Source organism: Sciurus carolinensis, chromosome X, assembly GCF_902686445.1.
Source record: "Sciurus carolinensis chromosome X, mSciCar1.2, whole genome shotgun sequence".
Taxonomy (NCBI): Eukaryota; Metazoa; Chordata; class Mammalia; order Rodentia; family Sciuridae; genus Sciurus; species Sciurus carolinensis.
The window spans coordinates 89,663,101-89,682,638 of NC_062232.1; the positions used below are offsets into that span (position 1 = coordinate 89,663,101).

General features: G+C 44.1%; 1 protein-coding gene across 1 annotated transcript in view; it reads right to left on the reverse strand.

The window, feature by feature from the left end:
- Col4a6 (collagen type IV alpha 6 chain) overlaps positions 1-19,538 on the reverse strand; it is a 298,224-nt gene that overhangs the window by 11,372 nt on the left and 267,314 nt on the right. Inside the window, exons 24-37 of the mRNA XM_047536018.1 lie at positions 16,260-16,331; positions 15,878-15,985; positions 14,640-14,861; positions 14,094-14,255; positions 12,311-12,481; positions 10,768-10,911; positions 8,052-8,177; positions 7,421-7,602; positions 5,142-5,205; positions 4,400-4,474; positions 3,724-3,831; positions 3,523-3,630; positions 2,462-2,533; positions 2,079-2,204 (exon numbers count right to left, since the gene is read on the reverse strand). Coding sequence (XP_047391974.1) covers positions 2,079-2,204; positions 2,462-2,533; positions 3,523-3,630; positions 3,724-3,831; positions 4,400-4,474; positions 5,142-5,205; positions 7,421-7,602; positions 8,052-8,177; positions 10,768-10,911; positions 12,311-12,481; positions 14,094-14,255; positions 14,640-14,861; positions 15,878-15,985; positions 16,260-16,331 — 1,740 coding nt within the window. The remainder of the gene's footprint in view (positions 1-2,078; positions 2,205-2,461; positions 2,534-3,522; positions 3,631-3,723; positions 3,832-4,399; positions 4,475-5,141; positions 5,206-7,420; positions 7,603-8,051; positions 8,178-10,767; positions 10,912-12,310; positions 12,482-14,093; positions 14,256-14,639; positions 14,862-15,877; positions 15,986-16,259; positions 16,332-19,538) is intronic.

Sequence of the window (19,538 nt, forward strand, 5' to 3'; positions counted from 1 at the left end):
GGCTTCATATGTTTTTGAAGCTTCTTCTGCCCTTTACCTGTTTCTTGATTTAGAACTACAGCAATGTATTATAAAACCTGAGATAAAGGCACTGCTAACTTTATATAGTGTAAAAAGTTCATCTATTTCTTTGATTAAGAATGAAACACTTCTAATAAGCAGGCCTAAATGCAAAATGGTTTATTTTCCCAAGTCATTCCAGTGTCAAAGTCCTAAACAAACTAACTGTACATACGCAGTCCTTAAATATTTGGTGAAAATATGAAAACAACAGTGCAATTGAAAGTTATTTAGCTAAAGGTAAGGATAGGAGATACTCTATGGAATTTTTTCAGGTGTAAATCCTGTTTTTGCACTGACTTCCATTATCAAATCACAGGTTCCAATGGTGGGAGTATGATATATGCTATATTGTTTTTAAATAAATTGTTTTAATTAGATATTGGAAGGATACCACAAAATATTGATCAATAATATGTAAAGAATAATCCAGGTACAATGAACACACCTGTGTTCCAACTACCCCATTTGAGGAAAAATAAGATAGCATTACCTTTGGGCATTCTTGTGTGCCTGCCACAGATTCCACCCACCTCCCTCCCTCTCAGAGGCAGCTAGTCCTGAATTTTGTGTTCTTCATTCCCTTACTTTTTAGTTTGACCATGAATATTTGTATCCCTAAACAATATATTGGTTGTTTTGCTCTTTTGAACATTTATCAGTGGAACCATACCAATGTATCCCTTTGTGACATGCTTTTCACCCCCCAGTTATGTTCCTGAAATGTGTCCATCTCCACCTGTGCTGTTTACTATGTGATTGTGGTCCCCAGCTAAAGGAAATTAATTAATGACCATTCCCAGTCAACATTTGCAAACAGAAAAGAAAATGCCCTGTGCTTTTCTCTGATCCCTCGTCTCTGTCTTGTGAAAGAAGCCAGAGTCTCTCTGTAGGCTCTGGCCCTGCTTTGATCCCTTCCTCTGGAGAAGCTGCTGGCTTTCAGAAAAGAACAGGATGGTCCAGACCAAAGGAAAGAGTAAACACAGAAACAGCAGATGCACCAATTCAAAACGCAGCAGGAAATGAATTAATTTGTGAACACAGTTCCTGGGAAACATATGAACATTATGTGAACATAAACATAAACCAAGTGCTATGAGACTCCAGTCCCCAGAGCTATGAGAAACTGAATATTTTGGAATCTCATTTCCCCAGGTAACATGCAACAATATAATGACCAGCACTGATTCCTCCCAAAACCTGTGAGGCAGATTCTGTAATTACATCCATTTTACAGAAAAGAACAAGTAAGGGCTCATTTGAGATTGAGAGACAAGGAACTTCATTCTTCAAGGTCATATAGCTAGTGACATTATGGAAATGAGAATCCTACTGGTCTGATGTCAGAGCCTATACTCTTAGCCATGATGCTACACTGATTTCATTTCCTGTTTTACAATGAGTGGGATACATGTGGGTCTTCAGAACATTCCTAAAGGAAGTTGATCAACGAGAACCCATTTTTTTCTTTGTGGAAAGGGAAGCTCTGAAATAGACTTCAGGCAATCTGATGAGTGAGGGACTGAGATCAAGTGGAATCTGCTTTCCAGTAAACCCAATGAATCCTAATTTAGTGCATGCTGTGGGCCTGTCCTTGGAAGATACTTATTCTTAGCCTTGGGCTTCTTCTGGTAGCCATGGAAGTCCTGGAAGTCCCACCCATACTGGACACTGAGGAAATTCTGACCAATCTCTCAGTAAGTGGACAAGCACTATCCTCTAGGACCACTAAACCCATGTTCTGACCAAGAGAGTCCTTAAAGTTAAAAAAGAGTGAAAGGGAACCTGGAGACTGGAGGGGACTTGGTGACTGTTCCCTGACACCAATTCACTGGAAAGTCATAGGCATAGCCTCTTCTTTCTTTCTCAGCAGACCCCATGGGGTTCTGAGACTCGCACAGATGTTGAAGACATGCACAACACAACCCTGAAATCCATATGGCCCCGATGAACCCCAACCTGGACCTCCCTTCAAGGTCTCATTCAGTTTCTATGAGACCTGACATGGGCTCACTTACCTCGGCCACCTTTTTGTCCTCTTGGGCCTGGTTTCCCTGGAGCTCCAATGACAATTCCTGGTGTTCCCCTTTCCCCTTTGGGACCAGGAAGGCCAGCAGGCCCAGGGACACCAGTGATACTGGCTCCTAGGAGGAGATATATAGAGAGGGGAAAAGAACTCAGCAGGGAGAAGGCCTTCATGCCTAGCCCACTTGTCTATGCTCTGGAAGAAGATCTCATTCAGGTAGAAAGATAAATCCCATCCTCTTCCCCCCTTACATTAAGGAACCACAAACTGGTGAAGAGATATGGAACAGACCATAATGGACGGCTCATGGCTAGTTCCTGTCAGGTTTCAGAAAGAGCTGGTGTCTTCCTCCTTGCCCTTGATGGTCTTCCTTACCTGGAGTTCCATGGGTCCCCTTGGTGCCTGGAAGCCCATTCAGGCCATGTAAACCAGGAGGTCCAGGCAATCCTGAGAGGGAAGAACATCAGAAATGTCAAGAGTTATCCACTTACCCACGAAGCCACTTTAAGGTCTTCATGTTGAAGTTCTGGTATTTCTTAAGGTATCAATGCCTTAAAGGAGTATATCCTGCCCTTAAATTACACCATGCACCCTAGATTCTTATGACTTTTATCAGAGACAAATACGACTTTAAGAGTATAATGGTAGCTAATTAGACATCATCAAGAACTTAAGTGGTAATAACAGGACCTTGGGTTTCTATCTCCCAGAGATTCACAGCCCAGTCTCTGAGTCAGGGAATGGCAACATTTACAGGGCAATCAACTTCTGCCATGGTTTGAATATGTTTTTAATGTGTCCCCCAAGGGTTCATGTGTTGGAAGGTTAGTCCTCAGTGTTGCAAGGTAAAGAGGTGTTGAGATCTTTAAGAGGTGAGGCTTCGTGGGAGTTCATTAAGTGTTTGAGAATGCTGCCCTCAGCAGGGATTAAGGTATTTTTCCTGGGACCCTGTATTAGTTCTCCTGAGAGTTAACTGTTATAAAAGAGCTCTGGCTTCCTGTCTTGCCACACGATCTCTCCCTCTTGCATGACTTCTACCATGATGTCATTCGCCATGAGGTAACAAAGCCAGGGCATGTCCTCACCAGATCCAATGCCATGCTGTTTGGACTTTCAGCCTCTAAAAGTGTGAGCTAAATAAGTTTCTTTTCTTCATAAGTACCCAGACTCAAGGATTTCATTACAGTAAGGGGCAACTAATACCTCCCTTGTTAACTCTTCTCCATGGAGCCCATGATCTTCTTTTCCCCTCGCTTGCCCAAGTTCTTTCCTCTGCATCCTCCTTTCCTACTCTTCCTTATGTGGCCCTGTCGATGATTCCCTTGGGGATGGCTTAACTCTAGCTCCTAAGCTACTGCCTTCTAAGATAAAGTAGTTGTTGTCCTTCATTGAGGTAAGGATACTTTCCTCCACTTCCTCCCCTCAAATACACATACCTTTAGGTCCTAATAAGCCAGAGGGTCCAGGGAGCCCAGTTGTCCCTGGATGACCAGAGGAACCTGGAAGTCCTGGGTCTCCTCTCATACCTGCAATCCCTGGAACTCCTAAATGTGAAATGAAGGCAGAAGTTCAGAATGGGGCATGGCTTGAAGTTATTCTTAACTTTGTCAGAATAAGGTTGTCATGTGGCATGGTACCTGGGGAGCCAGGAAGACCAACATCTCCAGGAATACCAACTTTTCCAACTTCACCCTTGTTTCCAGGAAAACCAGTATCACCAACCAGTCCACCTTTTCCTTTCACACCTATGAAATCAAGACAAATGCTGAGTGGTCAGGTCACATTTCTGGCAGTGTGTTCCTCTGTAGGAAAGGATGAACAGGAAGGTAAAACTATTTTGAACTGCTGAGGGAACCTCATGCAATGAAGAATCTTTTGGGCTGGGTATGTAGCTCAGTGGTGGAACACCCAACATCACAAACAAAACAAACTAAAACAATGAAACAAACAAACAAAATCTCTGAAAAGTGCAGTGGTGGCTATTTTCACATTTGGAAAGTACCAACAGATTGAGAATTAAGTAGACTTGTTCTGGGCATCTTCCAGAAATGGAAACAACGGATTAAAATGTTTGAGAAACACAGTTTAAATAACAATCTATTCACAAAGGGAGGGATGCTATTATTCCAAAGGTCTTTTCTAGTCTTTGCAACTGAAGGTAAGAGTAGGCTGCTTTGCTTGAGGAATGTACAGGTAAAATATTTCTGCACTGGATACAAGTTGCAGAACTTGGGGTTGGTCTTCATAATTCCTTCTAATACTCAGTTTCAAAGCATCTGTGAGGCACATGAGACAAAAATATAGCAATCTTACCTTTAAAACCTGATTCACCAGGCTGGCCCTTGGGTCCTGGGCTACCAGAAATTTCAAACGTCTGACCCTGATCTCCTGGTGATATGAAGACATTGTTCAAATGATCAGGAGAAAACTATAAGGCATTCTGCACCAAAGAGATCTTTTCAACACATTTTCTTCATATTCAATATAGCTAAAGGAGCTCTTTGACAAAATTATCCATTACCCACCTTGAGTAAAAGGTGACTAATCAATCACCACCCAGGAGCTGAGATGCTACCAGGCTACTGGCATGAAATGCTGTTACATGCAGCAAATCTCCATTGGGAAATATATCACTAGGCTTGGTCTAAGCAGAGATGATGATAAGTGGGGCCCTAAAACATCACCAGAATATAATAGTAATGGCCAGCAAGGATGGGAATTTTCCTGCCCAATGGGCTCAGTTCATTAGGGCAAGAGACTGTCTGGAGCTAAGGTTCTCCCCTGCTGCTGAATCTGGAAGGCCGATGACTCAAACTATAAAGCCAAAGAACAGCCTTCTCTTTGGCTCCATGAAAGCCCTGGAGATCTTGGTAGGTATCATGTTTTGTTGCATTATCTTTGAGAAACAAGGATTGTAGATGGAGTTTGGCCAACAGAAAAATGTAAACTAATTCATTTCCCCCTAAACTCAGAGTCTACTCCCACAGCAGCTCTTGGCCTGCTAGAAATCCAGCCTGCTCTAGAAAAACACATTAAAAGAGAAAATGGTCCTTACCTTTTGAGCCTGGGAAACCAGATGCTCCTGGGAGTCCACGGGCCCCAGTGAGACCTTGTGGACCCTTCAAAACAATACAGGAATCATCATTTCTGCCTGGAGCTCAGGGTTCCCCACCATCTTGCTCCCCCTCCACTCCCCAAGCCATTGCTTGAGAAATGTCTATTATACACACTGTCAGGATAGGCTGGTGTACATTCTGTGAATGGGAAGGTGAAAACCCAGGGGTCAAGGCAATACTTAGGGTTAGAAGGGGCAGGATTCCATCTGCAGATTAATCCTTATCTTATCATTCCTAATTCCCCAATGTCCATCAAAATTGAAATCTTGGCAAATCCACGTGCAGCTGCTCTAGCAAGTCTCTTAGAATTTACAGAACATGCTGGTCATGGTGCACACCTGTAATTCCAATGACTTGGAAGGCTGAGGCAGGAGAATTGCAAGTTCCAAGCCAGCCTCAGCAACTTACATAGTCCCTAAGCAACTGAGAAGACCCTGTCTCGAAATAAAAACATAAAAGGATTGGGGATATAGCTCAGTGATAAAGCACTCTTGGGTTCAATCCCAAGTACCAAAAAGAAAAGAAAGAAAATACAGAACATGATGAGCCTGGCAACTCCACAAACAGTTGGCTACCACCACTCTGGTCAAAGCTCTAGAACCATTATATAATAAAGACAAGTGTTGCTTCACCATGTAGGGGGAGCCCTTTGCCACGGCTCCACAAGGAACAGAGGTGTTTCTGACACCAGGTAGCAGGATGTGTGTGTGCACATGCTGGAGCGCAAATTTGGATGAATGTTACCATTTTCACAGGAAAAGCTACCTTCACTGGCTAATGTCGAACAGTCTGACTCTGGGAAGTGGGTACATCAGTTGCTATTAGCAGAGTTCTTCCACTGGTACCTAGTATGGCTATGATTCATTTGGATATATACCCAGTAAAGACATATGGCAGTGACTTTGGGCAGGAGGTTGAGTACTAGATTGGGTCACTGTGCCCACTGAACCACTACCTAGGACACCCCTTCATTCTGCCTGTTTCCTTACCTGGTTTCATCTGGCACATTGCTATAGTTGCTCCTAATTATAAGCCTCTGCTCACACTGGGGCCCCTTCCAGAATGGCTTCCCACTTCGTTTCCATCCCTCCTCATTTTATAAGTAGTCAGGATTATTCAGTTTAGCACTATTTATTTTTGTATGTGTACACATTTAGGTATGTCTGTGAAATCTCTCTGCCAGATGGATGGACACTTTTGAAAGACAGGGACTTCACCTGCAGGGAGCAGAGTTGTGTCCAGTTCATTTTAACTCGGTGATATTGCTATTTTTGCAGAGCCTGCTATGTACCTGCCATGTTAAGTGCTTTACATGTACCATCTCACTTAATCCTCTTACTTTTTAAAAAAATTTTGTTTAGATGTTGATAGACCTTTATTTTATTCTTTTATTTATATGTGGTGCTGAGAATTGAACCCAGTGCCTTGCACTGCACATGCTAGGCAAGCACTCTACCACTGAGCTACAACCCCAACCCTCCTCTTACTTTTTAAAAGAGATTTGGTTACTATTCTCATTTTCTACAGAGGAGGAAAAGGAGGTTCAGGGAAATGAAGCAACGTGTAGAAGATCACAGAGCTAATAAGTGATGGAGGCAAGATCCAAACTCATCTGTCTCACTGCTTAGCTTACTCTACTATGCCTTTTAAGAGTCCAGAGAAACCAGACTTAACTTTTTGCTAGTTGTTGCCCCTTGTGGAGCTTCACAGATATTTCTATCAAAACATCAAGAAGTCTGTACTGAATTCTTACAACGTGCCCGACTCAACATGGGATGCTGGTAGTGGGGTATAGAAAAAAACAAGCATGGTCGTTCTTGTTCACAAGCCCTGGCAATCTCGTTGAGGAAGTCAGATTCCCCACAGAACCAACTAGATCAATGTAAGCAGTGAGAAGTGAAGAGTGCCAGCACAGCAGGAGCTCAGAGACTCAGGAGATGGTGCTGGGCTGGGGCCTAAGGGGCAGGCACATATTGGCAAGTGCAGAAGAAGGAGGAAGCTCGGCTTTGTGGAGGAGATAATGTGAGCAAAGACACAGTAGAGGGGAAGCTCAGGAAAGGGTGAGAAGACCTGTCAGAGAGGAAATGGTTTCATCTGAGGATGTCTTGGAGGAGAGGGCTGGAAAGTGGGCTGAGATCAGTAAGGTAGGTACTGGGGGCATGTCTCCCTATATAGAAGCCCTTCTGTGGTGGAGAAACAAAGATCTGGGCACACTTACACTTTCTCCTGGCATTCCTGGGAAACCTGTGATCCCCAGGGATCCCTTCAGGCCGGGTAAGCCCGGTAGTCCCATGGATCCAGGTGGCCCTGGCCTCCCACTAAGTCCTTTGATAGTGCTGGGGAAACCAGGAATTCCAGGTAGGCCTGGTGACCCTGGACGACCAGGCTCACCTTTGTCACCTGGGAGAGAAATAAAAAGGCTTGGGAAAATGTTCTGAATAAGAGAAAACCAGCTCATCCAGGTGCAGATACCCTGGGACACAGGTGTGGGGGGAAGGTTCGTTTTGGAAGCGGGGGCATGATGGGGGAGGTGCCTTTTACTCTTATGGGGCACCATCAGGGTCATCCTCAATCAAGCAAACAGCAAGTAGTTCAGTGCCCATGCCCCACTATCTGCCAGGCTCTTCCAGGGATACCACAGACTGTGATTAAAAGCCTTACTTCCACAGTGGCAATGGCAAATGGCAGACTCAAAGTCCAAGCAACCATCAGGCACAGGGAAGTCAGCCTCCTTGGACCCCATGCTGCCACCCACTGCTGCTCTATGGGGCCTTTTCTCAGGAAGGAAGCCAAGTCTGGTTGTAAACCCTTTCTTGGACATTTCTTGTAACTATTCCCTATCTCAGCACCTCTGGGCCCAGGAAATCCATCTGATCCAGCTGAGCCCTGAGAGCCTTTGTCTCCTTTGAACAATAGGTTCAGCATTGGAGGTCTTGGACTGGGTACTCCAACTGGACCTGGATCACCTCTGTCTCCTGCAAGGATGAACATTAGGCAATCAGAGTGAGAGATCGTCTAGATACAGACTCAGACAAGGGCAGAGCTTTCACATCATTTCTTTCCATGCCACCCCCAGCCCTCTTTCTGGGCTACTTTCATTCTCTTCTCCACCTCCATTTCCACAAATTTGCATTTTTGTGAATGCAAATCTCTTTCTACAAAACATCATTAATGGTTCATCATTAATTTAGACCCATAGCAAAACCCTTCTCCAAGTATCATCAGGGAGATGTATGGATGAAGCCTTTGTTATGGTTTAGATAAGTATCCCCCAATTCCCCCATGTGTTCTTGGTCTCCAGTCTACGGTGCATTGGGACGTGGTGGAGTCTATAAGAAGTAGAGTCTAGTGGGTGGAAATTAAGTCACTGTGGGCATGCCCTCCAAAGGGGCTCTGGTCTCTTTTTCTTCTCTCTTTTTTGCTTCCTGGCCACCATAATGTACTGCCTTATCACTGACCCAAAGGCAAGGTCACAAGATGACCATGAACTGAATCCTCTAAAACTGTAAGGAAAATAAACTTTTCCTTCTTATAAATTATCTCAGGTATGAGTTACAATACTGGAAAGCTAACACAGACAATTGGTACAAAGAATGGAGTTGTTGCTGTGACAGTACCTGAGATGATATGGAAAACCATTTGGAATTGGTTTACAGGAAGAATTTGGAAAAGTTTTGAGGAGTGGGCTAGAGAAAACCTAGAACACAGGGTTTAACAGAAATTTTGGTGGGAGCTCAGAAGACCACAGTACTGATAGAAATGTAGGCAGTAAAGGCTATGCTGATGAGGTTTCCAATAGGAATGAGGATTCTACTGGGAATTCGACTAGAGGCTACCTTTGTCACATCGTGGCAAAAAAAGAAAAAAGCAAAAGATAAAAGTCATCTGAGACTTTGTGGGAGGCTGAGGAAATGTCAAGACAGCAAGGCACTCAGGCAGTGGTATGGGTATTACTGTATTTAGTCAAATTTACTATAAAAATCAGGAGCAAAGAGGGGGCAGAGTGCGAAAATTTGAAAAACTTGCAGTTTGGTCAGAAAAAGGGTGTGTTTAAAGATGCCACCAAGGAGGACACTTCCTAAATCAATTAGTTTGTGCCATTAAAAATAAGCCAGTACCTTGTACAGGGACAACTGATAGATGCCTTGAGGACATCTTAGGAATTTGCAAGTCTTCACCATCACCTATCACCCATCCCAGATGCAAAGGTATAAAAGTGTAAACTCATTTCAATAACTTTCCTTTAACAGAGCCAGAGTACCTACTCACACAAGGTCACCTAGAGAATTATTTCTCCAGGTTTTGTTTCCCTGTATTCAAGTCCAGGTACTCAGAGGCTACTACAATGGGGGTTCAATCCAGCCTGGATACAGCTTGCTCCAATAGCCAACCGTGACATTGTGTGTGTGGTACTGGTTTTGCAGGCATGAATGATGCAAAGTTTTGGTGTTATGGAGGTTTCCACTGAAATTTCAAAGGAAAGCCTAGAAGGCCAAGCAGGATCAGAGACCCTGCAAGAAATCCCTGACAGGGTGATGTGCAAAGCTGTAACAATGAAACTGAAACTGCAGTGGAGTCCCCAGGAAGTTAGAGATGCCAAGAACATAGAATGCTGGTCAAAGGAAGCTGCAGACTGTGAGAAGAGCCAGCCCAAGAGAGGCCTGCTGGGCTGCAACTCCCGAGGCTATAGGGACAGGGTTGCACAAGTCTTTGGGAACCCACATTCCGCCACGGTGCATACATAATGTCAGACACAGAGCTACAGGATTTAACATTTGTCCTGCTCAGTTTAGGTCCTGCTTCAGTCTGATCCTGCCCCTACTCCTCCATTGTGTGTGGGAATAATTACTGTGCCCCATTATCTTGGAAATATGAAATTTGCTCTTTTGATTTTTACAGAGTTCACAGCTAAGAGTTTTCCTTGAGTCTCAGAGGAAACTTTGGGCTTGGACTTAACAATTTCAGAACTGTGAAGTCCTTGGGGACTCTTGGGGATGAACTGAATGTATTTTGTACCCCAAGATCAACATGAGCCTTTTGGGACTGGGGGCACAATACTAAAGCCCATATATTAAAGGCTTGGTGCACTAGGAGGTGGTGAAAACTTGGAGAGGTGGAGCCCAGTGTGAGGATGTTATTGAGAATGTAATCAAAGGGGATTGTGGGACTCTGGTCTTTTCCTTTTCCTCTTTCTTTGTTGTTTCCCAGTCACCATGGGGTAAGCAGCTTTCTCCACCACATGCTCCCTGCCATGATATTCTGCTGAGGCACATGACCAAAAGCAACAGGGCCAAGTGACCATGAACAGAAACCTCTGAAACCATGAGCCAATATAAACCTTTCCCCTAATATAAGTTGTTTCTCTCCAGTATTTGTATGGTAACAGAAAGCTAAGTAACATGGTCTCTGATATGCAGTGTTAACTCAGAAGTCTTTTGGTTTAAAGGACTTAATTTAGAAGCCCCAAATCTTGTTATTTAACACAGGGTTGGTATAAGGTACAGAAGTGACAAAGTCATCAAGCAAAATGAACATTGAGCAGGTCCAGCATTCACTTCCTCTCACCTTTTTCACCAGGTCTCCCAGCCTGTCCAGATGTTCCTACTTTTCCAGTTGATCCAGGAATCCCCTTTAATCCACTTGCACCAGGAATACCAGGGAGACCTGGCATTCCTGGAAAACCTACCAGTCCAGTGGACCCCTTCTCACCTGTTGAGGAACAAGAACTTGTATTATTATCACTGTTTTACAAATGAGGAAACCAACAGGGCTCAGAGAGTTAGAATTATTTGTCCAAAGTCATGCAGTTAAGAAGTTTCACAGAAGGGAATCAAATCTAGGTTTCTCTAACTCCAAGCCTCAGTCATTACTAAGCTCTTAGTCATTACAAATCACTCTACTTCCCTGAACAGGAACGAAGCACTAAGCAACACAAAGGAATGAAGCAGGTAGCTCTTATGATCCATCAAGTTAGAGCTCATGTGTGACACAGAAAAAAAATTCTAGGGCCAGAAGGCAGGGAGATGAGCTCTAGCCTGCCTCTGATGCTAATAAATTGTGTGCCTTTGGACCACTTTTCCCTGTTTAAAACAGAGTTGTCGCCTGTCCAACCAGTGATGACTATAAAGGCGATCAAAGGAAGTAAGAGCTGTTAGGTACCATGGCCGTGCAAATGAGAAACTTCATTGTGGCTGTTACTGCCATGGGTTTTTCTTTTTTTTAAAAAGGACTTAAAAATCAGGATACTACAGTATCACAGCCACATCAATGTTTATAGCAGCTCAATTCACAAGAGCTAGATTGTGGAACCAACCTAGATGCCCTTCAATAAATGAATGGATAAAGGAACTGAGGTATATGTACACAATGGAATATTACTCAGCCATAAAGAAGAATATATTATGGCATTTGCAGATAAATGAATGGAATGGAGAATAACTTGCTAAGTGAAATAAGTCAATCCTAAAAAGCCAAAGGCCAAATGTTTTCCCTGATAAGTGGATGATGATACATAATGGGACCCAGGGGGTGAGGGGTAAGAGAAGAATGGAGGAACTATAGATTATGTAGAGGGAAATGGGGGGGGCAGGGGTATGAAAGGAGGGAAATGAGACAGACATCATTAGCCTATGTAAAGGTATGATTATATGAATGGTGTGAATCTACATCGTGTACAACCACAGAAACAAAAAGTTGTACCACATTTGTGTATAGTGAATCAAAATGCAGTCTATAAAATTAAAAAAAACAAAAAATTATTTTTAGTTGTAGATGGACACAATATCTCTTATTTATTTATTTTTATGTGGTTCTGAGAATTGAACCCAGTGCCTCACACATGCTAGGCAAGCACTCTGCCACTGAGCCACAAACCCAACTCTGCCCTGGGCTTTTCTGACCATGATATTCAGTCCAGTGTTGCACCCAGCAAGCAGTCTGTGACTCACCTTAGAGTCTTACTTTAGTACTAACCTTTTCCAACTATCTTTTCACAGGAAGCCCTGCCCACCTCCCTTCCAGTTCCCCATTCCTGGGCAGAGAGAGGGGCAAAGCTGGGCAGCTGGTACTCACTGGTCACTTCACTGGCCTTCCTGATCATTTCACTTACCCTTTGGGCCTGGGAGGCCTGGCAATCCGGTGACTCCTGGCAAACCTGGGCTCCCCAAGAAGCCAATTAGCCCTGGAGATCCAGGAAGGCCTTTTGTCCCAGGTAGACCTCTTTTTCTAGTTGATCCAGGGTGACCTTTATCACCTTTTTGACCTTTCTTTCCAGGATGTCCTATGTCAGCGCAGGAGAGAAAACAGGACAGCTGTTAAGCAAGGCTCTGGCCAGATCTGGGCCACTGCCCATTCCCATAGCTTCTGGTTGGTTGGCTGGTTCGGTTTTGTAAATGGCCCTTTAACAATGACATACGCAAGCTGGTAACAGGCAGTTAGAGTTCCTAGTTGGCTGGAGCATTACCACCTACCACCCAGAGTGCCATGCCAAATGGCTATTACTTCCAGCATGGCACAATAGCTGGCAGGGGGAACAACCTCCTTGTGATTTAAACTTCTCCCTTTATGAATGTGGTTCATGCTTTAGCTTCTGAATGGAGCTTTGGGAAGTCAGAGTGGCCACTGGGCTCCAGTTTCCCCATACTTTCAGTCTGAATCGCTCCACAATGGCTGTTTCCTGAGCCAATCGGTGAGGTAGAGGTTAAAGCTGAGCTGTTGTTTCAGCCTCCCAGGGAGCCCTGGATGCAGGGCTGCCCTTTTAATCCCTCAAGCAAGCAGTTAAGTCAGCCAGTTCCTTGGCATTAGGGTTGAAAGACCCCCTAGTGCCAAGTACTGTAGAAACCTACAAGGCCCATTTGATCTCTGAGGTATTCTGAGCTGTCTTTCACCACGCTTTAAGTTGGTCAATGGGATTAACCTCCTGAGCTGCTGCCAAAGTGGAATGTTCAGGTACAAAGCAAGGAAATTAAAAAACCAAAGGATTAAATCGATGACGACAGAGGTATTTGGGCCCCCAAGGACCTAAATGAATGGCTGACTTAGCTTTCTATGGAATGAAAAACATCAAGTAGCTAGGAGCCCCAGGATTCCAATGGGAGGCTGTGAAGGGAACTCCTCAACAAGGGAAGGAAATTCAATGGGAGCCAACCCCACAGCACGAGCTCAGGGATCCCTGGCCTTGTAAGCAAGGGCATGTTATAGTGTATAATCAGATAAATCCCTGGTGGGGATCTTAGTCTTTAAGCTGGTGTGCTGTGTTTTTTCACCTAGGCAGCCTAAGCGAAGACCCCAGAAACCCAGAAAGACAAAGGGGATAAAAAGGATATTAATGGCTCTGCAAATAACTCAACTTCAGTCACTGGGCCAGGAGCAAGGGGGGGATGATAGGGTCATTGAGGAAGTGTAGGGAAGAAAGTGCACAAAAAAGACAAGTTGCGAACATTAGGTTGAAAGCAGGCGGTGCGGGGCCCCACTGCTGAGCGAAAGCCACTTTTTGGCATTCACACTTTGCCCAAGCTCCTCCTCAACCTGAAGTGGGCTCCCCACAGCTCCAGCGAAGGCAGTGGGATGCACTAGATCCACCTGTACAGCACAGGTGGCTTCTCTAACTGGGGAAGGCAAGAGGCTGGCAGAAGCAGGAAATGGGAGCATCAAGTCATGGAGGAGGGGGCAGGAAGTGAATTGTTATCATATTTTGGAAACTGAATTGCAGCAATCTGTTCTTCTTGGCACTGCCAGGAAACCTTGAGGTTTGAAACTTAAGTATTGAGGAAAATCAAGTCTCAGATCTAAGTTCTGACCATGTCACACTGATGCTGTTGCCTCTCACAAAACCTGGGCCCAGGGCCTAAGTGAAGTCTGTCATGTTGGGGTTCTTCCTCTGGTGAACCTACCTGAAGTACCTGGAAGACCTGGTGCTCCTGGGAGTCCAGATTTGCCCTTGATGCCATAGGGACCAACAGACCCTGGGAGGCCTGGCTGTCCCACTTGTCCTGGTGTTCCAGGGCTTCCCCGCTCACCTTTGGGGCCTAGCAAGCCAGATTTTCCATGCAAACCTAATAATAGGGAAGGGGGCAGATAATCACAACCTGGATCTATATCAGAGACTGAAGCAACAAACCAACTTGCAGCAGAAAAGCTTGGCCCAGGATTCATCTCAGGTGCCACTGTCTTCTCAGCTCCAACCTTGTTGCTATTCCCAACAGAAAACCAGAGTCTTTGCAAGAAATTTGGCTAGTCATTATGGTCACTTCTGGAATTACCAAGGCAGGAAAATGGACTCAGGCTATTTAAGGAAAATTTCCCAGATAAGAGAGACAGAACAAAATGATATTACATTTTAACCCTCTAATTCACCCTTCATCCCAGATTCATGCAAGTATACCAGTTACTTTAAGGCTTTCTGTAGATTGTTAAATAAGTGGGGCAAAAAGAGTCACCCTTCGGTCCTGGAAGGCCAGAGTCTCCAAGAAATCCTCTGTCCCCTGGTAATCCCTGTAGACCTTGCTCCCCCGGAACACCATTTTCAGCCCCAAAGATGTCACCAGGGGCTCCCTTGGAACCTGGTAAACCTGGACTGCCAGCCTTCCCAGGTAAGCCATCTTTTCCAGGAAGCCCAGGAAACCCAGGCAAGCCCTTCTCCCCACGAGGGCCAGGAAATCCTGTGTAAAGAGGCAAAAATAAAAGGCCATGGATATTTAGAAGTGACTTTTCTAGGTAGATATTTCCAAGAGTTTTTTTTTTCCTAAAATGAAACATGTTACTAAAGGTCAGGGGTCTCTCTGTTCCTGGGAGATTTGTGCAGAGGCAGGGACTGTACTAAGTGACCTGAAGAAAGTTCTAGTTTTATAAGGTTGACCATGGGCAGAGGTCAGCAACCTGCTTCCTGGGACTTGACAGGTGCTGGAAAGCACAGGTAACACCCAAAGCCTCCGAGCACACGCTCAATCTCCTTGGGGGTTGCTTGACTCCTGCTGTCATACCTCCTTCTTCTTGGGTGAAGAGAGGATAGTGGAAAGAAATGAAGTCCCAATAAGCTCTGGGACAGGTGGCCCAACGTGAGTCCCAAGCTCTAGAGCATAGGGGTTCAGAATCACCTGAGGTAACACAGAGATTGTTGGTTCCACCCTTGGAGTTTCTGATCAGTAGGTCTTGAAGACAGCATAAGAATTGGTATCACGAACGAGCTTACAGTTGATACAGATGGTGGCCCAGAGAACACAGTTTGAGAACCACTGGTGCAATGCAACCCCATGAAGCTTATGTCAGAACAACAGGGTGTGAGAAAAGGGACAGAAATAGATAACTTCCCTCTGACTGATGTGGATCTCTTTATCTGACCTTTAAGGAACTGACCCAGGAAAATGCTATAGTAGGCAACTCAGCAGAGTCCTAGCTGTCACCAGTGGTTTTGTGATCTTTGCAAGTCCTTTCCATCTGGGCCTCAGTTTTCTTATCTGAAAGTTAAGAGGTTTTTCAAACTGATCTCAAATGGCCCTTATTGCTCTGATATGCTGACACTCTATGGCTCTGTGATCTCTCTTTTTCTGGGTGTGAGATCAAACCATCCCAACCACACCAGAGAACAAACCTAGCTTCCCATCATCGGTGAAGGGAGGCCACAATCTGAACAGACACTCACACAAAGGATAAGCAAGTAAGAAGCTCTTTTCCTTACCTGGCAACTCAGGGAGGTGAACTAATCCTGGATTTCCAGGCTCTCCTTTATTTCCATGAGATCCAGGCTGGCCTGGAGTCCCAGGGAGGCCACGGGACCCTTTAGGGCCTAAAAATCCAAAGCAAGTAGTGAGGGGGAAGGATAGTCAGTGTGCCTGGGTATGATGGGTGATGTTCAGTCAAGAATCCCAGTCTCCTGGAAGGCCTCTACTATTCTCACCTCCCCACTCTACCCTCTCCAGCAGACATTCTGTTCCCTCAATCCTTAAGGCAGCCTTCAGGAGAAATGTTAATCCTCAAATGTTACTGGGTTAGGACTCTGCTTTCCTTGGCTCATGACCTGTCAAGTGTACTCAGTGACCTTCTCTGGCTTCATTCCATACCTGGGAATCCGGGAGCTCCTGGGAATCCTGATGGACCATATGACCCAGGAATAATACAAGGCAAGGTGATTCCTGTAAATGGTAACATGTATGTATTATGTGAATTCAATGAACCAGGGAAGATGTCCCCCAAGCAGGCTCCTTTACTTCCATTCCATTTAATGGGACAACCAAATTCTCCCCACTGAGTGGAAGCCCTCACAAAAAATCTTGGTATCAGAAGTTCTTGGAAGTTACTACCAGTGCAATTGCTTATGATGAGAATGCCCTTATTGTCTAAGTGCCTGGATGTCACTTATCAAATAGTTGCTGTCCAGTGGGCAAGCAGTCACCTATGCAGTGGGTATTACCTAACAAAGTTTACTAGAGGTGGCCTGTGCAAGTAGAGCAGCAAATGGTAATTGCCTATTCACCCTGCCTTAGATAGAGCCTCTCCAGAATGGTTTCTTGGGGTTAGTACTGAGGGTACATTATGCCTACATTACTAAGTTGGAGGGTTTGAAGCCAAGACCCCTCAAGTTAACAACTTCCCTTTTCTTGAAATGAAGAATTTGCCCAAGCAATTGGGTTCTTTTGATAACCCTTCATTTGGGATCTAGCAAAGCCCATTGATTTTTCTTGGTCAGATGCACCCATATGTCTGTACCAGGCAAACACCAAAGAGCACTTTCTTGGTCATGACAGACAAATGAGGACCCCTGCCTCAGCTCCTTATGTGAAACTGTCAAATACTCAGGGAGGAGGGCTAGTCAATTTCAATATTCAAGATGCTGAAATTGGTATGCATAACCTTCCCCTAGCAAATTCTTTCTTGCTCATTCATAGTGCAAATGAAAAGTCCATAAGATCACAGAGGGGAGGTTTAATAAAATACTGGTGAACAAATTGTTTGTGGGCTCCCTCAAGTGCCGTTTGCAAACAATTGCTATATTAATTAAAATTAGCCTTGCCTATTCATTAAAAAAATCCCCCAAGGTCTGCTTTACACCACAGGGCCAATAGTTCTAATAAACTGCTATAGCATTGCCTGTATTTAAAATAAATCACAAATTGTATTTCTAAAAAAAACATATATATATATATATATTTATATATATTTTCTTCTAAAAAATATATATATACAGCCTATGACTCAGATTGCTTACTCAACTGACTGGCATTCCACTTCTATTTTCCAACATGAAGTCTTGGCATTTTAAAAAAATTTTAGTTATATATGGACACAATATATTTATTTATTTGTATGTGGTGTTGAGAATCAAACTCAGTGCCTCACATGTGCCAGGCTACCACTCTGCCACTGAGCCACAACCCCAGCCACAAGCCTTGGCATTTTTACCCCACTTGTTTTATTCCTAAATCAAGACTGGGAATTGAACATTATAATATATTGTTTATATTGAGCTCTGAAGTCAGACAGACTTGATTTGGAATCCTAGTTCTGTTAATAACTATCAATGAGGGCAAGATGCTAAACTTCTCTAGCCTCCTGTGTAAAACAGGAACTACCTATCTCATATGGTGTTTTGTGAGAATCATATTAAACTGCTAATAGCACTTAGAACAGTGCCTGGCACCCTGGCATATGCTCAATGAATAATAGTTCTCCTCATGCTTGCCTCAAATCTTGCATGCCATGAGGCCCTGGGTGACTTTCAGTACTGAAAAAAAAAATTCTTGTCATATTTAAGGAGAAGAAGAGCTGCTGCAAGGCTATCCCCTGGTTTCCACCTCAGTCAGGCTAGTGACACTACTTTGTAGCCTGGGAAGCAATTTTCTGCTTCTAGATCTTAGGCTTTTACATTCATCTTTCCACAGCTGGGAAGCAGCTTTAGGACTGGATCCTCTTCCACAGGTGGTCACAACCACCTCCATCCTGTCAGATACTGAGATGACAGAGCTATTTCTGAGAATCACATTGCAACTATGGAAATAAACTCCACAGGTAAGCACCACATGGTAAGCTGCTTCACTGAGAAGATGCTTCTATCCCTGTGCTCTGCTCAGGCCTGGGTCCTCAGAACTAAGTGGAAGAACTGCCTTCGTAGCTGATGTCATGAGAGGGATCGTGTAGAAGACTCTTCTGCCCACAACTATCTCAATAGCCCATTAACTCTAATGTGCTGAACTCATAACCATTATAGTTCTATTGCTTTATGTATGTCTTAAGAAACAAACTGGATAAGCTATAAATATCTGTGGGCTGGGTTCAAACATGAAGCCATCCATCCCCAATTTATGAGATCAGTTTCATAGATTCTTTTCACCTGTGACAGCCAGATCAAAACAAAGCCTTTAAAAGATGGGGATGAAGACAGGCATCTGTTCCTGTACAGGAAAAAATAAAGATAAAGGGAAGGTATATAGAAACTAGAGGAAATCAAGGCAATACTTCCCTTCATAACTTTGCCCCAGGTAGTCCTATAGACTGCACTATACTAGTGTACTGAAAGTATGGGTTCAAAATGGTGAGACGGTAACGACTTCACATCACACTGGTAGCTAGCTTTTACTTTACATCTTGTCTTCTGCATTCCTAAATTCAAAACATTCTCAACAAAGCAGAAATCAGCCCTACACTTGCTCTGTTTTGTAAGTGCAACAAATGACCAAATTATTCCAAATATTCACACAAATGCCAAAATTCATCTTTTGAATATAAAGGACCTCTGGTTATAAAGATTTCTAACATCTTGATTTGTTCTGAGTTTAATGAATAAAGATTGGCATGCATAGATGATTGAAGGCACCTTCGTAAGCAAGGTACGGCTCCAGTTAAAGTTCAGAAAATGCAGTTGCTTAAGTTCGAGATTAGCCAAGCCATCAACATGCATGGTGAAGGGTATCAGCCCCTCTCAGGAACTTCATGCCCATTTATTTCTGTGTTCCCCCAGGAGGTATGTGTTAGGGAGCCCTCAAAGCAGTGTCAGTGTCAGCACCAGCCTTTGCATCCCAGCCTTAGAATCAACCCTCCCCAACAGGGTCTCCAGAGTGATGCTGAGGCCATACTGAGTGTCAGAAAAAAAAGAGACAAAAAGGAAGGGGCCTTTTGCCCACATTGGTGTCGAGAACCTGTAGACTTAGCTAGCTAGCTCACCTCCCTCTGTGTCTATGTCTCCTTTACCAACCTTTTCCCTGCAGCAGCAATCACCTAGACCAATCAAGTAAAGAAGAAATTAAAGCAAGACAGGAGTTCGTTGAGGCCTAAGGGAAGTCTTGTGTGCAGCTCAGAATGCCCACCAACCAAATTTGTTGTTTGGAATGAGTAGAGAATGCTGG